The sequence below is a fragment of the Rattus rattus genome, chromosome 7 (assembly GCF_011064425.1).
Source record: "Rattus rattus isolate New Zealand chromosome 7, Rrattus_CSIRO_v1, whole genome shotgun sequence".
Lineage (NCBI taxonomy): Eukaryota > Metazoa > Chordata > Mammalia > Rodentia > Muridae > Rattus > Rattus rattus.
The window spans coordinates 94857342-94879259 of NC_046160.1; the positions used below are offsets into that span (position 1 = coordinate 94857342).

Here is a 21918-nt window from a genome sequence, read left to right on the forward strand (position 1 = left end):
CGGAATCCCAGTTACTGGCAACCAAGTACCTAAGACTGCGCAAAGTTTTCTCTGGTGCTAGTATCAGCAAAAGGAGCTTGCTTCTTAAGAGAGCGGCGGGCTTCATGAACTCACCGGCCGGTGGCAAGGCTGAAAGAAGTGAGGAAATTCCCGTTTTCTTGGAAGACCACACGTTTAAACAGCCCAAGCGCCGTTTGAAACTGGAATTTTAAAGCCTGGTGGAGGGGTGACTACAGGAGGGCAGAATGGATGACTTTCTCTCCATTAGTCTGCTGTCTTTGGCAATGTTGGTGGGATGTTACGTGGCTGGAATCATTCCTTTGGCTGTTAATTTCTCAGAGGTAAGAAATTGTCCGTTTTCTGCCAAGCATTAGGTAGGATGGTGCTAGACATAGTGATATTTGCAAAGAAGCTGCTTCTCAGCTCTAAGGACTCATTAAGGGAAGGATGTAACATTCCACAGTAGAAACAAAGCTCACACTCAGCCCTATAAATCTTAACCAAGAGTGGTGGAGAGATGATACACTGGAGAACCTGAAGTGTTCAGAATCCTCTGAAAATTATACACCCCACCACTACCAAAAGTTGGGGCTCTGCATTTATCTATAGACAGGAACCACAGTTACATTTCCGGAGGCTTCAAGAAATCAAGATATCAGATAAAACCAAATGGAAACTATTATTTCACTGAGGCGAAATCAGTATAACAATTTCTTGAGAAAAATCATAAATGCTTTTGGAGGAAAGCTTAGGATGTCAGCACTACAATCAGTGTGAGAGAGAAAAAAACTAAAGTAGATTGTTAGTATCACTTTCAAAGAAGCCAAGGATTGGATATTCTGAGATTAATTTCAAATCTGTTTGTTTAGAGATAAACTTTTTGCTGGGCCTTTAATCCCAGCACAGGGAAGAAGAGGCAGGTGGATCTCTGAGTTCAAGGCCAGCCTGGTCTACATAGCAGGGTTTTTTTGTTAGGTTGTCATCCATTAAACAGAGGTTATGGGAGGGGGAGAAAGGATATGCACATCTATTCTTTAGATCGTCAGAGTTCCCTAGGCATACAGTGCTCAAAGGTTTAGGGCGAAAAACTACTCCATGCAAGGGAATTCCATAGTTTCATTCTCAAGATTGGTAGGTAAACAAATCCTTGCCTCAGTTCTATTCCTGAAAGGACTAACTTCCTCAGAGGAAAGATGAGGCATGAGGTAGGCCTCAAAGGGACTGGGAAGGAAAGGCATTAGTGGTGAAGAAAACAGTCTGTGGTGGAAAGGGTGGTGAGTCTAGGTGGGGAGGAGAAATAGAGCCTTCAGCCAGACAAAGGAACGTTTCACCTCTGCTCGTGTGTTTCTTTTCTATTTCCTTTTTCATGTGTGCCCTTTGGGATCTAATGATACATAAGGTTTTTAGTTTTGTTTTTATTTATGGATGTTTTGCCTACATGTGTGTCTGCGTAAAACATGTAATCCTGGTGTCATTGGAGGCCAAAAGAAGTTGTGGGGTCCTCTGGAAGTGGAGTTACAAAGTGTTGTGAGCCACCATGTGGGTGCTAGGAATCGAACCTGGGTCCTCTGGAAGAGCAGTTAGTGATTTAACTGCTGAGCCATCTCTCCAGCCCCTAACCCTAACACACACACACACACACACACACACACACACACACACACACACACACACACATATGACTATATGTATAAGACTCTCTGAAAGGCCTGAGGTATAGACAAATGGTAGTGTTTGCCTAGAATATGAAAAGCCCAAATTTGGTTCCTAGCACTGACACAGACAAAACCCCAGCAACAGATTCACTCAGCCATATTACAGACAAGGAAACGGGCTATGTAACTTGAAAAAGTTCATCAAGTATCTTGGAATGAGATAGTCTGAGTCACAGCCACTTTCAGCCACTGTCCACCGTGGCAAGGGTACATAGTACATGTACTATTAGCACATGGACAAATCCTGCTCACAGACTGACTCTGCTAGCGTATTTAAATTTACTGTTGTTTCCTGTTTCCTGTCAAGGTGGCAGTTGGATAGAGCTGGGCATCAGGTGGCCTATCAGCCCTTGATCACTGAACTTTTGGGTTACTTTTCTGCCTAAGTTTCTGTTATCCCTCTAACAATGTTTTTTTTCATTTGTTCTTTCTTTTAAAATATTTGTGTGTGTGGGGGGGGTTGTGTGCATGGATATCTGTGCAGCTTATGTGTGCCTAGTGCCCTTGGAGGCCAGAAGGGAGCATCTGTTTTCCTAGAACTAGCCATGCACTACTACTGACCGGCTGTTTTTCCAGACAGTGTAGCCCTGGCTGTCCTAAAGTCACTCTGGCCTCAAATTCACAGGGGTCCACCTGTTTTTGCCTCCTCAGAGCAGAATTAAAGATGTGCACTTTTGTGCTTCTCTAAAGATTTCTCAGAGCAGAAATGAAGTCAGTTGACAGATGGAACCATCAACTCTTAAAGCATTAGTGTTAGAAATGAGTGATCTGAAATTGCTGGAGCAGTCTACTTGTTACATCTGACCATCTAAAGGGTATGACATGATTTCCCTTCACTTTCTCCCCACCGGAGAACCACCTTTCTTCGTGGATGGCTTTTTCTTTACCCTAGGGCCTGGAAACTGTACCTTCATGAATTTTTGATTTCTGAAACAAAGAATAAAATTTTTAGTTGTCAAATCAATTATATATAACTGATTATATGATTATATAATATACTGATTATATATATAATCATATATATATGATTATAAAGATGCTAATTTCTCAGCATATAGGGATGTGAACTAGATTTGTGAGGAGGCCACAGCTCACTTTGAGGTCCTGTGTGGCATCCTGACTTTTAGATGGTTGGTTTTCTTTGGCAGTTGGGAACAACGCTGTGGAAACAGACTGAACCTAGTTTACCTAGTTCACACTCGGCTGTCCTGATTGATGAATGAAGTAGATACAGAAGGCTAGAATGGGATTTTAGGTTGATTGCCTGAGGATTATTTTTGTTTTAAATTTCCATTCAAATCCAGACCCAATATATTTGCAAAAATGAAATGAAGTGGAAAAAAGGCATAGCAAATACAGCCCCATAGGTGTTGTTATTAGAGTCAGCAGACACAGAATTATTCCTGAAATTGTAGTAATCATATTGTTGTAAAAGTTTCTGAAGACTTTCAGCGTTGGGACTTTTGTGTTGAGAGAGCAGTTTGAGTTTTCATCTGCAGAGACCGAGGCTGTAGTAGGCAAATGAGCGTAGTGCTGCTGTAGGGTGAGGTTAGCGCCTAGTTTGACTAACCACCAATCTCAGAGGGGCTGAGACAACAGTCGCTGGGTATCATCGGGGCTACTTTGTAATCCCAGCCCTCAGAGACTGAGGCAGGAAGATTACAGTTTGAGGCCCAGCCTCTGCTGCATAGTGAGTTTCTATCAAGCCTGAGCTAGAGACACCATGTTTCAAAAAGCAAAACAAGAAAGAATATACACTACTTGGTTATTCCATACCATATAGTCAGTACTGAAAGCATACATACAAGCAACATTATACAGGTTATATTTGGGAATATATATGTTTACACACACACACACATGCAATAACAATGAAAAAAGATGTGAATTTGAAGAGAGCAAGGAGGGGTATATGGAAGGATTTGGAGGGAAGAGAGGGAAGAGACAAATGTTGTAACTGTATTATAATCTCAAAACAATAAAACCCAAGTCAGTGTTGTTGTTTGAGCCAGCAGTTCCACACTCATCTCATCTGTGTTAGGCTTACAGGCTATGGGAAGGATGAAATAAGCTAGGCCTAGGACATAAGGACATTGGAAAATGTGGGGAGGATTTTCAGTACTGCTTATAAAGCCTTTTAAGATCTTCATTTGATTTATAATTTTTTGGGGGGAGGGGTGCAGTGAACTTTATTGGTGGTATTCAAGAGAGTAGGGTTCTCTGAGCTGTTCCCTTCTTCTGGTGTTCTGGAATGAAAATTGTGAGGGGAGATGCTCAGTGTTGGGGGCTGAGCTGAGACAGGGACTCCCCAACATCAGAGACCCTTTCTTCTTTTCATGTTCTTCCTGGTTGTGTGGTCCAAAGCTTCTTATTTCTTACTCATGTAGGCCATGAGGTTCATCACCATGTTGCTATCGCCATATTCGTTGTCATATCAGAAAACGATAGTTGTCATTGAGACCAGTGCCAGCCCAGCATTAAAGCTGGGTAAAGGGTAAAGTCACAGGAGACAACCTAGTCCTTACTGAAACCCAGGATGTCCTTTAGTGGGCCCTCTGATGCCTGCTGCAGTACCTTTTTGATGTCATCATACTTGAAACTTTCTCCAAGAAGCATGTCAGATCCATGGTGGACACATTGTGTGTAGGAAGGCAATACCACTGAGCTTCCTGTTCAGCTCTGGGATGACCTTGCCCACAACCTTGGCAAGTGACTGCGAGGATGTGTAGCCCCACAGTCACCATGTCATAGCTTTCCACTGACAAGTCTTCTGGTAGCAGTGATGTCATGGACTGTGGTCATGAATCCCTCTACAATGCCAAAATTGTCATGGATGGCACTGGCCAGGGACATAAGCCATCAGTGTTGCAGGAAGCTACTGACAGTCTTGAGTGAGTTGTCATACTTCTCATGGCTCCCACCCAACATAACCCAACACAAACATGGGAGCATTAGCAGAAGGGGCAGAGATGGTGACACCTTTGGTTCCACCCTTCAAGTGGACCTCAGTCTTCCTCATGGTGGTAAAGACATAAGTAGACTCCACAACATACTCTTCATCAGCGTTTGATGGGGGTGGAAATTTCTCTCTCAGAGGATGGAGATTGTCTTGTTGATGACAAGTTTCCTGTTCTCAGCCTTTATTGTACTGTGGAATTTTCTATGGATGGAGTCTTAAAGATTTATTTATTTATTTATTTATTTATCTATTTATTTCATGTATGTGGGTACACTGTTGCTGTTTTCATGCACACCAGAAGAGGGCATCAGATCCCATTACAAATCGTTGTGAGCCATCATGTGGATGCTGGGATTTGAACTCAGGACCTCGGAAAGAGCAATCAGTGCTTTTAACTACTGAGCCATCTCTGCAGCCCTGTGGGTGGAGTCTTACTGGGCATGTAGACCATGTAGTTGAGGTTCATGAAGGAGTCATTGATGGCAACAATCTCCATGTTGTCAAAGGTGAAGGCACTCCTGGTAACCAGGCACCCAATATGGCCAAATCTATTCACTCCAATCATGTCTCAGAGATGAGGCTGGCACTGCACAAGAAGATACAGCTGTTTCTGGAATGGAAGGGGAAGAGAGCATGATATCCAGTTTTTTAATTTAGTTTTATTAGAGTGTGTTAATTAGACATGATAGTGGGGGTTGCACTGTGGGATATTTATGCATGCATATGTTTTCATCATATTTACCCAGTGGCCCTTACTTGCTTCCCTTCCTCTCCCTCTCACACCCTTCCTCTTCCTACCTAGTCCCTCTTCTACCTACTTTTATGTCTTTATTTGTTTATTTGTATTTTGACCATCTGGTGAGTTTCATTAAGATTGGTTACAGGATTTGGGTGAGAGGTTATTAGCAGGAGTGTGGACTCCTTACTCTTGTAACTATACTACTGAAATTTCTCTCCTCCCCCACTGGCCATTAACTATCTTTAGATAAACAGACAAGGAGGGGCTGTAGTTTATGAGCCCCCACTTCTCCAGCTACTATTATTTGCTTATAGGTTCTACAGGAGTTAGCTTTGGAGGGAGTGGTTCATGAGCTTTTTTCCCTTACACGACAGGATGTCAACATCTCCCTCGTTCCATTCCTTCCTCTGCTCTTAATTCATTCTATCCTGTCTTCCTTGGTGTTTCCTCAACTTTGGAGAGGATGATAGAAAAGTCCCATTTATGGCAGGTCACTGAAAACTTTCTTATTCTCAACACTTTGAGTTGAGACTTTCTGTAGTTACCACTGAACACTGATAAAAGGAGCTTTCTGAGCACAGCTAACAGCAGGCAAATTTATCAGTATAAACATGATTATTTAGTTAGCAACTTAATGAGTACATTATGTCCATCTAGCAAAACAGTAGCGGGAGCTTTTCCGCTGGTGCTTACAGCATACCCCCCCATGGGCTTTTGACCAGGCTTACAGTACCAACTATATTTACCCTCCTCTGGAGAAGGTCTTAACTCAGACCAGGAGTAGTGGTCACCTTCATTTTCATTACTGGCTTGCACTGTTGCACCACGGAGTACTTCTTACGGCTGGTTGATGGTGGAACACACAAGGTTCATAATCAGTGATGATTTTCCCCCGAAGCACTGTGTAGAAACTAACAGGAAGAGGCTTCCAGCTCAGTTCCAGCCTGATTTATATGTTCCTGCAACCAAAATCTATGCTGTCCTCTAGTTATGGTGGCAGCCAACAGCCACGGCAGCTGCTCATATTGCTTGGGAGTCTTCAGAGGCCTCCTTGACCAACCATTGGTAGAGGTGTCCCCCCTGTCTGAGGTTCCTATTGCTCTCATGAAACACCGTGACCAAAGCAGCCTGGGCAGGAAAGGGTTGATTTGGCTCACGTTTCCACATCACTATTATTGAAGGGAAGGAAGTCAGCACTGGAACTCAAACAGAGCAGGAACCTGGGAGCAGGAGTCGATGCAGAGGCCATGGGGGTGTGCTTTTTACTGCCTTGCTCAGCCTGCTTCGTTCCTTTTTTTTCAGGTTTATTTATTTATGTATTTTATGTATATCATGCACACCAGAAGAGGGCATCAGATCCTATTACAGATGGTTGTGAGCCACCCTGTGGTTGCTGGGAATTGAACTCCAGACTTCTGCAAGAGCAGTCAAGTGCTCCTAACCACTGAACCATCTTTCCAGCCAACAATTTCTTATTGAACCCAGGGTCACCTTGCCCAGGGGTAGCACCACCTACAATGTGCTGTGCCCTTTCACATCAATCACTAATTAAGAAGATGTCTTAAAGGCCTGCCTATAGCTCAGTCTTATGGAGGCATTTTCTCAATTGAGGCTCTCTCCTCTCTGATAAGTTGACATAAAACTATTTATGTTCCCTGGGATAGGAATTTAATAACCTATGATTTCTGAAAGCAACTTTATTTATTGTCATAGGGGACTTCCATTTAAACTTTATTTTTTTATTAGCTTCACATTAATTAGGTTTCCTTCTGGCTTTTCCATATATGCTTAGTTTTGGTTGAACTTTCCTTTACACTTCCTCCCTCCCATTTCCCTGACCCTCTCTGATGACTTGTGGCAACAAACTTCTGATAATGAAGGAGCTTCCCCTCTCACCTCCTTCACAATCACAGACACTTTTTAGCTTTTGTTTGTACTGCAGACAGCTTGTGGTGATGGCTGGCCTTAGCTTTCATGGCTCCTGTTTTCCTTGGAGACATGTTTGCCCTGTAGCTTCCCCACTTTGTGACAATGTTCTTGGTATGTAACTTTCTTTTTCTTTCTGTACTGAAATATTAGTGTTAAGGTTTGTTTTGTCCTTTCACATTTTGGGGTTGTCTTTTGTGTCTGCTTACAATAAGTGATTCATTCAAAATAGGTGTCTCTGGGTTTTGACTCATCACTAAATACAAGGCTTTGTGTTTAAAGAGCAAGTTTGTTCAGTCTGCATTTTCTTTGGCAGTTGGTCCCCTTTGAGGTAGGTTTGATCAAGTGGCAGTTCAAGGACATTTTGCATTGTCTGGTGTCTTACTCTTTTATTTCTTTATGAGAATGCAATAGCTTTTGCCCCTTTTTTGAATTTTATTTCTGAGTTCTAAGACTTTAAATTTTGGGCTGGAGAGATGGCTCAGTGGTTAAGAGCACTGCTCTTCCAGAGGTGCTGAGTTCAATTCCCAGCAACTACATGGTGGCTCACAACCATCTGTAATGGGATCTGATGCCCTCTTCTGGTGTGTCTGAAGACAGCTACAGTGTACTCATATATAATGAATAAATAAATCTTTTTTTTTTTAAAAAACTTTAAATTTTACCTCAGTGGATTTATCCTTATTTGGAAAGCAGCCAGTAACACGTTTTTCCTCATAACTACAGATGATTATTTTGTAAGGCTCTATGACTGATAAACTAAGTTTAAGTGAGACAAAATTAGGATATAATCAGATCCAATACTTTTATGAAAAATTCACTTTCTCTAAGATGCTATATGGATATGCATAATTAAAATTTACTTGCATAATAGTTTTTTCTTTCGTTTTTAAGATTTATTTATTTTATGTATTCGTATGAGTACTCTGCAGCTGTCCTCAGATACCAAAAGAGTGCCTTGGATCCCATTATAGATGGTTGTGAGCCACCTTGTGTTTGCTGGGAATTGAGCTCAGGACCTCTAGAAGAGCAGTCGGTGTTCTTAACCGCCGGCCATCTCTCCAGCCCCTCTTTTGTTTTCTTAACAAAGGGTCCTCACTATGCGGTTTGCCTGGAACTCATAGAGACCTGTACTGCTTCCCGAATGCTAGAGCCAAGGGTGTGCACCTCTACCTTCGTGTGTGCTCCTGAGCTCTTCCTATATATCAGGCACTGGTATGACTTGCCTTATTTAAGCCTCAGGACAAGATCCAAAGGTAGTGTTAATGTAGCTTTACAAATAACTAATTTGGCAGGAGAAGCCACACACTTTGGTGACAAGAGACTTTGACTCCGGATGTCAGAGTGTTTGTCCACTGAATGACACCACTTTCCTGATGAGCACTGTAAAGATGTTGTGAGAAAGGATCTGTTTACGTTGGTTCTTTCCACCCACTAAACCAGGAGCATCTCAACACCGAGAACATTTTGCCTTCCCAGTTTCTCTCTCGCCATGGTCTTAGTTGGGATAGTTAGATGTCAACCCCTCTAGTAAACAGTTGTATGTGTGCAAGGCCCAGATGCCTATAACATGTGCCCAATTGGAATCTGAAGTAGTTGCCATTTTGAACTAAGATTTTCAACTTGATATCTTCACTATTTAATTATATTCCATTTTTTATGGTGATATCCTTTTAAAGGGAAGAGAAAAACCTATTTGGAATGTTTCTAATTGAAGATCGTGTATCTGTCTGTCTATCTGTCTGTATTCCTCAGTTGCTTCTTCAACTTTTGCACTCACAGAACATGGAGCTTGCTTTTTTTCAGCTAGATTGGCTGGCCAGCAAGGCTCCTTCCCTGTCACTGACCTGTCTCTGTCCCAAGTGCTAGTGCTACAGACACACACCATCACTCCCAAATTTTTCCATAAGTGCTAAGAATCTGAACTCTGATCTTCATTTTACCAAACCCTGAGCCATATCCCCAAACCCACACTGGATGAACTTAGAACTGAGGCTTTTTTTGAATGATGAGATCTAACATCCACTAGGGCTCCATTTGGAACTCCAGGTAATAAAGAATAGTGCTAAATGTGAGTGTGGTCCTAGGAGCCTCTGCAGGGTGAGGTACTGCATCTCTCTCATCCCAGCTGAGATGGGTGTTCAGAGCCACTCGGTTGCATGTATTAGGAACTCTCTTTAAGAAGAGAAGAATGCCGGGCATGGTAGCCCAAGCCTTTAGTCCCAGCACATGGAGGGCAGAGGCATGGGGATTTTTGTGAGCTTAGGCTTGGCCTGATCTACAGAGTGCGTTACAGGTTAGCTGGGGCTACATAGAAAGAAGAAAAGAAAAGAGGAAGAGAAAAGAAAAACAGAAAGCTCTTCACTTACCCTTGAATACTAGTGTTTTTTATTTCCTGAGGCAGAAGTAGATGGGTTATTGGGTTGGAGATCCCGTCTCAGTTATATGGGCCGTGAAGTGACAAGGTCAAGATGATGACACCTGTCGTGGAAGGGTCTCCTTGCTGCCTTGATCCTGGGCATTTATTATACTCTAGCTAACCCTGGGCTCTCCACCGAGCCACACACTCAGCTTCATTTCTTTATGCATTTGACAGGCAAATGGGAGAACACTTGGTAAAAGCAAAAAACTCTTCAACAGTAAAACACATTTTATGACAGGCAGTTTAGCCCAGTGATTAAGAGTATAAACTCTGGGGTTAGACTTCATAGGTCCAAGTCATTGCTCTGCCACTTACTTGCAATGTGAGGCTAGGCAAATTACTTTCTAGGTCTTGGTTTCTCCCACTGTACGGCAAGGATAATAGAAGTACCTACCTCATAGGATTGTCGCTAGGATTAACTGAGCTGACACGTAAAGGGATTGTAGTAGATAGAGCGTGTGGATTACTGAGTACTTGACAACTGCTAGTTATATAGTGATAGGCAGAGTATTGGTGGCACTTTTCCTATCTAGAACTTGGCCTTCTGGAAACCTAGAGAATCCAGAGAACCAGCAAGTCTGATTTGCCAGACCTCCTGAGATAAGCATTTTGCCCTTGGTTCTCATGTAGCTCCTGCTTTTTCTCATAAACTATTGGGCTAGATACCAGTTGAGTGCCTTTTGTCCCAAATTCAGTCTTCATCATCCTCTCTACTAAAAACATGTACCTGGCCCTTTAAATATGTCGTCTGCCAGCTGGCAGGATGTTAACTCCTTGTCAGTAGAGGAGGCTAGAGAGTAATAATAAGAGGGAAGTGTTATCCTTCTCGTTCTGGCATCCTTGCTGAGCAGGCTCCTGGGCAGTTTCTCGGCGCTTATTTCTTTAGCATGCCAGCCGCCCCACACAATGTCTATTCCTGGCAAGTCCTGCAATGTGCTGGAGTCTTAACCCCTCCTCTGGGTAGGCTTCTCTGCAGCCAACTGTTCAGTCTAGGCTCTTGGGGCACTCAGCAGGCATCAGTTTCCATTGGCACCCCTCCTGGGTATTTTATGGAACAGTCTCCAGTGAGACACCCATGAACAGCTTTTCCAACACCCTGGAGTGCTTGTTTGCAGTGAGTTCTACCAGCATGGTAACTCAGAGACTTCTGCTCCTCATTCAACTCCAGCTATGCCCTCTTCAGCAGGCTTTGGACCACAGTCTTCTCATTTTTCCGGCACTCTTATATCTGTCCTTGGGTGGCAGCCACTCCTTGTATTTGTTACCTGTATATTCTTTAAAGTTTTTTCTTACTAGCCAGTTATTTTAGCCCCTTGTTAAATTTCCTCTTTGTATTCAACTTTGCCTGTTCAGATGACTTTGTGATTTCTCTTTCTTGGTTGGACTCTGTTACAGCTAGGTAATTGTTCATACTGGTCTGACATAAGGTCCAGCAGTTTAACTGGGGCAAAGGGGTGTGCTCTTGTAGCTCCAGAAATGCTGGAGGCTGAAACAAGAGGGTGACTGAGTCTGGGAGGGCCAGCTGGAGCAACATAGTAAGACCCGTGTCTTAAAAACCAGTGCAGTGCCATAGTGCATGGCAGCTGACCTTTGGTGTCTGCATGGAAAGGTCAGGTAGGAATGGGAGCTGTGAGGACCTGAAAACCACGGATTATTTGATACATAGTCCCAGACACTGCCAACGCTTTCTATTTTTCCAGAACTGGAAATCTTCCAAATGTTATTTTGTGACTTAAGAGTTACACATTTTCAGCCCACACTTGAGTTGAGGGAGCCTCTGGAGGGCCCCATGGTTTCCTCAGCTGTCTACAGACAGACAGCAAGGACTAGGAGGGCCCCATGGTTTCCTCAGCTGTCTACAGACAGACAGCAAGGACTAGGAGGGCCCATGGTGTCCTCAGCTGTCTACAGACAGACAGCAAGGACTAGGAGGGCCCCATGGTTTCCTCAGCTGTCTACAGACAGACAGCAAGGACTAGGAGGGCCCCATGGTTTCCTCAGCTGTCTACAGACAGACAGCAAGGACTAGGAGGGCCCATGGTGTCCTCAGCTGTCTACAGACAGACAGCAAGGACTAGGGGGCCCCATGGTGTCCTCAGCTGTCTACAGACAGACAGCAAGGACTAGGAGGGCCCCATGGTGTCCTCAGCTGTCTACAGACAGACAGCAAGGACTAGGAGGGCCCCATGGTTTCCTCAGCTGTCTACAGACAGACAGCAAGGACTAGGAGGGCCCCATGGTGTCCTCAGCTGTCTACAGACAGACAGCAAGGACTAGGAGGGCCCCATGGTGTCCTCAGCTGTCTACAGACAGACAGCAAGGACTAGGAGGGCCCATGGTGTCCTCAGCTGTCTACAGACAGACAGCAAGGACTAGGAGGCCCCATGGTGTCCTCAGCTGTCTACAGACAGACAGCAAGGACTAGGAGGGCCCCATGGTGTCCTCAGCTGTCTACAGACAGACAGCAAGGACTAGGAGGGCCCCATGGTGTCCTCAGCTGTCTACAGACAGACAGCAAGGACTAGGAGGGCCCCATGGTGTCCTCAGCTGTCTACAGACAGACAGCAAGGACTAGGAGGGCCCCATGGTTTCCTCAGCTGTCTACAGACAGACAGCAAGGACTAGGAGGCCCCATGGTTTCCTCAGCTGTCTACAGACAGACAGCAAGGACTAGGAGGCCCATGGTTTCCTCAGCTGTCTACAGACAGACAGCAAGGACTAGGAGGCCCCACGGGGTCCCCAGCAGGTAACAGACAGACAGCAAGGACGAGGAGGGCCCATGAGTTTCCCCAGCTGTCTACAGACAGACAGCAAGGACTAGGAGGGCCCCATGGTGTCCCTCAGCTGTCTACAGACAGACAGCAAGGACGGGAGGGCCCATGGTTTCCCAGCTGTCTACAGACAGACAGCAAGGACTAGGAGGGCCCATGGTTTCCTCAGCTGTCTACAGACAGACAGCAAGGACGAGGAGGGCCCCATGGTGTCCTCAGCTGTCTACAGACAGACAGCAAGGACGAGGAGGGCCCCATGGTTTCCTCAGCTGTCTACAGACAGACAGCAAGGACTAGGAGGGCCCCATGGTGTCCTCAGCTGTCTACAGACAGACAGCAAGGACTAGGAGGCCCCATGGTTTCCTCAGCTGTCTACAGACAGACAGCAAGGACTAGGAGGCCCATGGTTTCCTCAGCTGTCTACAGACAGACAGCAAGGACTAGGAGGCCCCATGGTGTCCTCAGCTGTCTACAGACAGACAGCAAGGACGAGGAGGGCCCATGGTTTCCTCAGCTGTCTACAGACAGACAGCAAGGACTAGGAGGGCCCCATGGTGTCCTCAGCTGTCTACAGACAGACAGCAAGGACGAGGAGGGCCCATGGTTTCCTCAGCTGTCTACAGACAGACAGCAAGGACTAGGAGGGCCCATGGTTTCCTCAGCTGTCTACAGACAGACAGCAAGGACGAGGAGGGCCCCATGGTGTCCTCAGCTGTCTACAGACAGACAGCAAGGACGAGGAGGGCCCCATGGTTTCCTCAGCTGTCTACAGACAGACAGCAAGGACTAGGAGGGCCCCATGGTGTCCTCAGCTGTCTACAGACAGACAGCAAGGACTAGGAGGGCCCCATGGTGTCCTCAGCTGTCTACAGACAGACAGCAAGGACTAGGAGGCCCCATGGTGTCCTCAGCTGTCTACAGACAGACAGCAAGGACTAGGAGGGCCCATGGTTTCCTCAGCTGTCTACAGACAGACAGCAAGGACTAGGAGGGCCCATGGTTTCCTCAGCTGTCTACAGACAGACAGCAAGGACTAGGAGGGCCCATGGTTTCCTCAGCTGTCTACAGACAGACAGCAAGGACTAGGAGGGCCCCATGGTGTCCTCAGCTGTCTACAGACAGACAGCAAGGACTAGGAGGCCCCATGGTTTCCTCAGCTGTCTACAGACAGACAGCAAGGACTAGGAGGCCCCATGGTGTCCTCAGCTGTCTACAGACAGACAGCAAGGACTAGGAGGCCCCATGGTGTCCTCAGCTGTCTACAGACAGACAGCAAGGACGAGGAGGGCCCCATGGTTTCCTCAGCTGTCTACAGACAGACAGCAAGGACTAGGAGGGCCCCATGGTGTCCTCAGCTGTCTACAGACAGACAGCAAGGACTAGGAGGGCCCCATGGTGTCCTCAGCTGTCTACAGACAGACAGCAAGGACTAGGAGGCCCCATGGTGTCCTCAGCTGTCTACAGACAGACAGCAAGGACTAGGAGGCCCCATGGTGTCCTCAGCTGTCTACAGACAGACAGCAAGGACTAGGAGGGCCCATGGTTTCCTCAGCTGTCTACAGACAGACAGCAAGGACTAGGAGGGCCCCATGGTTTCCTCAGCTGTCTACAGACAGACAGCAAGGACTAGGAGGGCCCATGGTTTCCTCAGCTGTCTACAGACAGACAGCAAGGACTAGGAGGGCCCATGGTTTCCTCAGCTGTCTACAGACAGACAGCAAGGACTAGGAGGGCCCCATGGTGTCCTCAGCTGTCTACAGACAGACAGCAAGGACTAGGAGGGCCCCATGGTGTCCTCAGCTGTCTACAGACAGACAGCAAGGACTAGGAGGGCCCCATGGTGTCCTCAGCTGTCTACAGACAGACAGCAAGGACTAGGAGAGGAAATGAGTACACAGGACAGAGAGCAAGAGACTGAAAAGCATTCCAAAGAACCACAAACCCTCAAAGTGCAATGTTTAAAACCACTCAGCAAAGGAAATAACACCTTTTAAGAATATATTTAGGGGCTACAAGACAGTATAGGGTTTTGCAGCGTGTGTTCTTGCAGATGTGTGGGTCCCAGCAACCACACGGTGGTTCACAATCATTCCTAACTCCAGTTCTGGAGGATGCTGCTGCCTTCTGGCCTCCATGGGTACTAGGCACACATGTGGTGTACATACATACATGCAGGGAAAGCATTCATATGGATAAAATCAAGTTTAATCTTTTAAAATATTTTATTGATTCTTTGAGAATTTCATTCAGTGTATTTTGATCACTTTACCCCTAACTCCTCCTGATCCACCCTCAGCTGGAGAAAACATCTTAATGGTGACACCAGAGCATAGCACCCCTGACTCAACCAGAGAACAATAATTTTAATGGCTTATACTGAGTTACATGCCAGTTCTGTGTTGATTTTAGTAGTAACCCTGATGAGGGGGAAACTGAGTTTCAGTGGTTAGTAAGTTCAAGGCCTGTTTATATAGTCTCTAGTTAACTTGGCAATTAAAAAGTGCGTGCATGTGTGTGTGGGTGTCCACAAGAGTAGAAGGAAGTTACCGGATCCCTTGGAGCTGGAGTTACAAGTGTTCTTAAGTCTGCTGTAGGTGCTGGGATTCAAACCTTCTCAGGCAGAGCAGCAAGCACTCTTAACTGCTGAACTCTCTCCAGCTCCCAGGAATTTTTGTCGTTGAGACAAGATTTCACTGTGTAACCCTGGCTGGCCTGGAACCATCAGAGATTCACTTTTCCTCTGCTTCCTGAGGTTTTCCCCACCTGAGACAGAATCTGACGCTAACCTAGAGTGACCTGGAACTTGCTGAGTAGCTAAGGATGACCTTGGGTTTTGAAACCCCTGCCTCCACTTTAATGGTGAGATTGCAGACAGATGCCACTTAATTTTATGTGGTGTTAGAGATGAAACCCAGTGCTTCATGCTTGCTAGCCATGAATCCTGCTGCATTCCCAGCCCATAGTTAGCGGTTAAAATAGTTTATGTGGATGGGTGTTTTGTCTGCATACATGTCTATACTCTGGAACTGGAATTACAAATAGTTGCCAGCAGCCATGTGGGCTCTGGGAATCAAACTTAGGTGGTCCTCTGGAAGAGCACATAGAGCTCTTACCTGCTCAGTCCTCTTCTGTTTCCAGCATCTTAGGGAAGGGGAAGGCCTGTTTATAGTTACTTATAGTTTGTGGGAATCACATTTTGTCTTAGGGTTTCATTGCTTAGGTGTGAATAGACACCATGACTAAGGCAACTCTTGTAAAAGAAAACATTTAAATGGGGTTAGCTTACAGTTTTAAAGGTTTAGTCCATTATCATCATAGTGGGAAACATGGCAGGCAGGCGTGCTGGAGAAGGAGCTGAGAGCTCTACCTCATGATCCACAGGCAGCAGGAAACTGTCATTAGGCTTAGCTTAAGCATATATGAATCCTCAAAGCCCACCCCTACAGTGACACGCTTCCTCCAACAAGGCCACACCTCCTAATAGCACCACTCCCTATGGGCGAAGCATTTAAACTCCTATGGTGGACATTCCCATTCGAATCACCACACATTTTATGTCCATTTTCTTGTCCCCCCTCCCTCCTCCTCCTCCTCCTCTTCCTCTTCTTCCTCTTCCTCCTCCTCTTCTTCCTCTTCTTCCTCCTCTTCCTCCTCTTCCTCCTCCTCCTCCTCCTCCTCCTCCTCCTCCTCCTTTTTTTCTTTTTTCAAGACTGGGTTTCTCTGTGCAGCTCTGGCTGTCCTGGAACTCAGAGATCCACCTGCTTCAGTCTCCCAAGTGCTAGTATTAAAGGTGTTTACCACCATTGCTCAGCCTTCTGTTGTAATTTTTAACATGGTTGAGTAGGTGATGTATAATTTTATATTTTCCCTTTTGTTTGGGAATTATTTCCTTATCATTTTCCTTTATTGTTCAAATTTAATAGAGCCATTTTCAAATGTCTTCACTACACTCAATCATTTGTTATACTGAAATTCTTGTGTACCCATTTGTTTTTGACATACTAGATTGAGTTTTTAAATGTCTAAAACTGTGGCCATATTTCACATTTTAAGAATGGAATAATAAGCTGGGTGGTAGTGGTGCATGCCTCTAATTTCAGCACTGGGGAGGCAGAGGCAGGCGGAGCTCTGTGAATTCCAAGATAGCCTGGTCTACAGAGGGAGTTCTAGGACAGCCAGGCTACCAAGAAACCCTGTCTCAAAAACAATGAAATAATGGAGCCAGGCGTAGTGGCCCAGTACACCCCTTTGGAGGCAGATGCAGGTGAAACTGTATGAGTTGGAGACCAGCTTGGTATACATTGTGAGTTCCAAGACAGAAAGACTACATAATGGAGAGACCCTGTCTCAAACAGAAAGAAAAGGGGAGAGAGAGAGAGAAAGAGAGAGAGAGAGAGAGAATATATGAGAATAGAATGATGGGTCAAAGGGCATAAATGTCTCTAAGAAGGTTCTCAATATTTAAGGATGTATTTACCCCACAAATGCCCATGGCACTTTATTTCCATATTATTGTTGTTCATTTTAAAAATAACTTTGATAGGGAAAATACTTTTATTGTTTTAGTCTACTCTGTGGGCCCTTTATATATTACTGGTACATCTATTGTCTATTTTCTCCTAACTTCTTTGCTAGTGGATTCTGCTTTTGTTTTCAGTGGTCACTTGAAAAAATCTACATAGGATTTTTAGTTATGTTCAGTTCTGTGTTGTTTTGTTTTGTGTTTCAAGACATGGTTTCTCTGTATAGCCCTGGCTGCCCTGACTGGCCTCAAGCTCAGAAACCTGACTGCCTCTACATCTGAGCATATGCCACCATCAACAGGTATATTTAACATAAAAGTTTAGAAAGAAAAACAGATTAGTCTTTTATTTCAAGATTGGGGGAAGTGGCTTTCATGAAGTATATGCTTACTATTACTTCCTGGAAGACTTCATTAATCTTTATGAATTAGGAAAGAGAAGTCTTAGATGCCCCTGGCTACTGTTCATTTACATTACTGTTCATAACACTGTATAACTTACTGCATTACCCTACTTGTAGAAGCTTTCTGTGCATGAAGCAGATGATATCGAAGATAAGAACTAGCAGAGTCTCCGTGGAGTGTGCCAACATCCTGTTGCTGTGCAGTGGCAGGGGCAGTATTTGCTTACGGAGGACGGAAGCACAGGAGGTTCAGAGAGCTGCCTTAGAGCCCGGGAACTTTGGGGCGCCTTGTTTCAGACAGAAGAACTTGAACAAAGTTTAGATCTGAGTTATTAATATTAATGGCAGATCATGTAGTGGCTACGTTAGTATTAAGAAACATCTCTTCGAAGCATCTTTGTAGAGTGTGGAGAAAAGTTTTGTTTTTTTAGGGCACTGTTGATGCTTTGAGTACTAAGGTGGGCTTGGACACAGGATTGAAACAGGAATTTTCAGTATCAAAAGTTTCTAAAAGCCATGGCTTGTATTATTTGGTTGAACAGAATAATTTGATTGTTTTTATGAGCAGGAAAAGAAAAACTATTTAATTTTCTTGCTGTCTGCCAAGAAAATTAAACAGACTTCAAAGCTTTGCACTGATAGTTAATGACATTGAATGCAAGCTGTTGTTTTAATGAATACAGCTGGCTGACTCTTCAGCCCAGTCAGCCACAACTGTGAAGTTCTAAAACGAGGCAACAAAACCAATGGCACTGCACAGTTCATGCCTCTCTTAAGAAAATAGTGCATCACTCTGACAGAAACTACTGCTTGGGAGCTCTCTTCCCATCTTGAAATATACCTGGAATCTGTAGTTCGTCATTTAAATATACTCTCTTAGTGATTTGCCACAGGCAAAGGAGAGAGTCTACCAGCACTTTGTTAACTTTGATAAACACAGAATTTGAGATTGAATCCCCGGTTGTAAAGTTACATGAGAGAATACAGCTATGTAGACACCATGGAGCCATTATTTCTAGGCTTGAAATGAATTATGTTGCATCTAAAATGATTCTGGTGGTATGCTGGCTAGTTTTAATCAACTTGATACAAGCTAGAGTCATCAGAGAGGGAGCCTCCACTGAGAAAATGCCTGTATGAGACTGTGCTGTAGGGAAACCTGTAAGACATTCTCTTAATGATTGTGGGAGCATCCAGCCCATTGTGGGTGCTGTGACCTCTGGACAGGAGGTCCTGGGTTCTATAGAAAGCAGGCTGACCAAGCCAGTAAGCAGCACCCTCCATGGCCTCTGCATCAGCTTCTGCCTCCGGGTTCCTGGCCTGTGTGAGTTCCTGTCCTTACTTCCTTCAGTGATGAACAGTGATGTGGAAGTGTAAGCCAAATAAATCCTTTCTAACCCAACTTGCTTTGGCCATGGTGATTCATCATAGCAATAGAAACCCAAATTAAGACAGTTAATAAAAATTTTTCCTAATAAAATTTGTCACTGCAGCTTCACTGCAGCTCATAGCAGTGGCGCTTATGTTGTTGATGGCCCTTTTCAGCAATGTTGCCTCTGTCATAGGTTGGTCATCGTCAACTGGCTCATGGAGATCATCCAGCTGCATGCTAACACTGTATAACTTATTGCTTGTTTTCTTTTTCTCATGCGCGCGAGTGTGTGTGTGTGTGTGTGTGTGTGTGTGTGTGTGTGTGTCCTATGGGTGCCCTGTTCTCTCACTCTGCCTTACTCCTTTGAGACTGGGTCTCTCACTGAACCTGGCCTTGTGCTGGCACACAGCCACGCCCAGCTTTTTACATGGTTGCAGAGATTTGAACCCAGGTCCGATACTTGTACAGCAAGCTTCTTACAAGAATTCACATCTTTAAGACTTTAAGCCTAAATTGTTAAATTGTAGTCCAGATAAGTTGTAGCAGTTTGCATTGATGGCAGGTTTAGGGAAATGCACTCATTGCCCCTGTTCATGAGCACTCTCTTCCTGTGTCGTTACCGATTTTCTCATTTTACTTTAAGGGTTGTGGTCTCCCTGGCAGCTGATAATTGTAATCCCAGCAGTTGGGAGACTAAGGTAGGATTGCTGTGGTTTTAAAGCCTGCTTAAGCTGGTAGATCTTGGCCAGGTCAGTTCGGGACCTTACTACTCCTGGAAGGTAGTTAATGTTCTGTGAGGGAGGAAGAGACTTCTCTTTTCTTTTTTAAATTGTTATTTTGTATTTTATGTGTATGGGTGTTTTGCTTGCATGTATGTCTGTGCATCACATGGGTGTAGTGCTGGCTGAGGCTAGAAGAGTGAGCCAGATCCCCTGTAACTGGAGTTACAGACAGTTGGGAGCTGCCATGTGGGTACTGGGAAAGGAACTAAGACCTCTGGAGAACAGCGTTGCTCTTAACCGATGAGCCATCTCTCTAGCCTGAGAATGGTGCTCGTGCTCTGTGAACAAACCCTCACTCGTCTGCTAAAAGCTACCCTAACAAAACTCACTGGATCACTAAAAGAAAAAGACAGGAAAGTGGCAGGGCGGCTAGTTGGGAAGAGGAAAGGAGACAGTGGGACTGAAATGGAGAGGGACGTATGCTCAGATTACATTAAATTCCATGCTGGAGCAGTGTTTTAGTGCCATATGAGACTCGTTACTACGTATGCAAGTTTTTCAACTAATAAAAATTAGCTATTTATAAAACAAACAGATGGACTTGGGATGTAGTTCAGCTGATAGAATGTGGGAAGTCTTCCAGTTGGTCCCCAGCACTGCATAAAACCAGGTGTGGATCTCATGTCTGTAATCTCAGCGCTTAGGAGAGAGAGGTAGGAGGAAATGCAAGGTCATCCTCAACAACAATTTCAACTAGGAGACCAGCCTGGGCTACACAAAACCCTGCCTCCAAACAAAGAAGCAAAGAGTCATGATCTTGTGTTGCCAGGTTGCCTCAAATTTCTGGGCCCAAGTAGTCTTTCCTGTGTCAGCCTTCTCAGAAGCCTGTGTACCCAACTTCTCATCTTTTAACTGGCATTACTTATGAAGCCAACCACTTTTCAGGCTTACTGGCCATTGCAGCTGTTGGTTTCATGAATGAAAAATGTTCCCTAATCATCAGTTGGTCTTTCTAATAGTTTCTTTTGTTGTTTTTCTAGGAACGGCTGAAGCTGGTGACTGTGTTGGGTGCTGGTCTTCTCTGTGGAACTGCACTGGCAGTCATCGTGCCAGAAGGGGTGCATGCACTTTATGAAGAGGTTCTGGAGGGTGAGAGACAAACCTCACTTGAGACGTGTTGGCAGAGAATTCATGGAATTTCTTCTGGATATAGTTTATGTTTGTCCTGAAAGAGCATTTAAGAGACACTTTGGACATCTTGGACATTGTGCACGTCCTTAGCAGTTCTGTGAATGCCGTAACTCAGAAACACTACCTCATATTTGTTTGCAATAATGACGGCTTTTAGTCTTTTTAAGTGTAACAATTCTTGTGTGTGTGTGTGTGTGTGTGTGTGTGTGTGTGTGTGTGTGTGTGTGATGCATGTACATATGTGTACACATGAGTATGGAAGCCAGAGATTGATATCTGGTCTCTTCCTCTAGATCTCCACACCTTTTCATACTATGTTTATTGTGTGAGGGGATGGGTACACGCATGCCATAGTGCATGTGCAGAGGTCAAAGGACAGCTTGTGGGAGTCAGTTCTCCTCTTCTAACATGTGGGTCCTTGGGATTGAATCAGGCTTGGTTGCATTCATTTTTAGCCTCTCACCTAATATACTCAATCTTATTTTTTGAGAAAGGTCTTTGACTAAACCTGGAGCTCACCAATTTGGCAAGACTGAGAGGCCAGGGAGCTGCAGGGATCCTCCTGCTTCTGCCTCCTCAGTGTTAGGAAAGGGGCACACCACCATGCCGGGCTTTCTACATAAGTACTGGAGATTTGAACTCATAGAGTTGAAAAGTATTCCCTTATTGCCCATATTCTGGAAGCGATTACTGAACTAATATTTTTTTCTAGGGTTTGCTAGAATGTTGTCCACGTTGGAAGGTGTTTGTCTTAGTAACTTTTCTCGTTACTGTGATCAAGTCCCTGAGGGAAGCCATGAGGAGCGATTCTGGCTCACATTTAAGAGGATCATCTCCATAGTGGCAGGAAAAGCCAGCCTGGGTGCAAGAGTGCCTCACAGCATGGTGGCAGGCCTGTGCAAGGGCTGGTAACTTGCATTGGCAGTTAGGAAGTGGCAGGGAAGAGAGACTCAGGCAGAGGTAGATGTTTCCCTTAAGGTCTGAACCAGCAAGCCTTTTTTTTTTTTTTTTTTTTTTTTTTTTTTTTTTAAAGTAAAGGCCTACCTAAAAATTCTATAACTCTTTCTAAAATAACTCCAGGGCTGAGAACCAAGTCTTCAAACACTTGAGCCTATAGGGAACAAACTGTTAGTTCCAGCAAACTTACTTTCTACCGCAGGCTCCTATAGGTTCAT

At 44.8% G+C, this 21918-nt stretch overlaps 1 protein-coding gene across 2 annotated transcripts in view; it reads left to right on the plus strand.

The window, feature by feature from the left end:
- Nucleotides 1–221: 221 nt before the first annotated feature.
- Slc39a9 (solute carrier family 39 member 9) overlaps nucleotides 222–21918 on the plus strand; it is a 38113-nt gene continuing 16416 nt past the window's right edge. For both annotated transcript variants that reach the window (XM_032908039.1, XM_032908040.1), the window contains exons 1-2: nucleotides 222–341; nucleotides 20593–20701. In XM_032908039.1, coding sequence (XP_032763930.1) covers nucleotides 246–341; nucleotides 20593–20701 — 205 coding nt within the window. In that variant the 5' untranslated portion in view covers nucleotides 222–245. The remainder of the gene's footprint in view (nucleotides 342–20592; nucleotides 20702–21918) is intronic.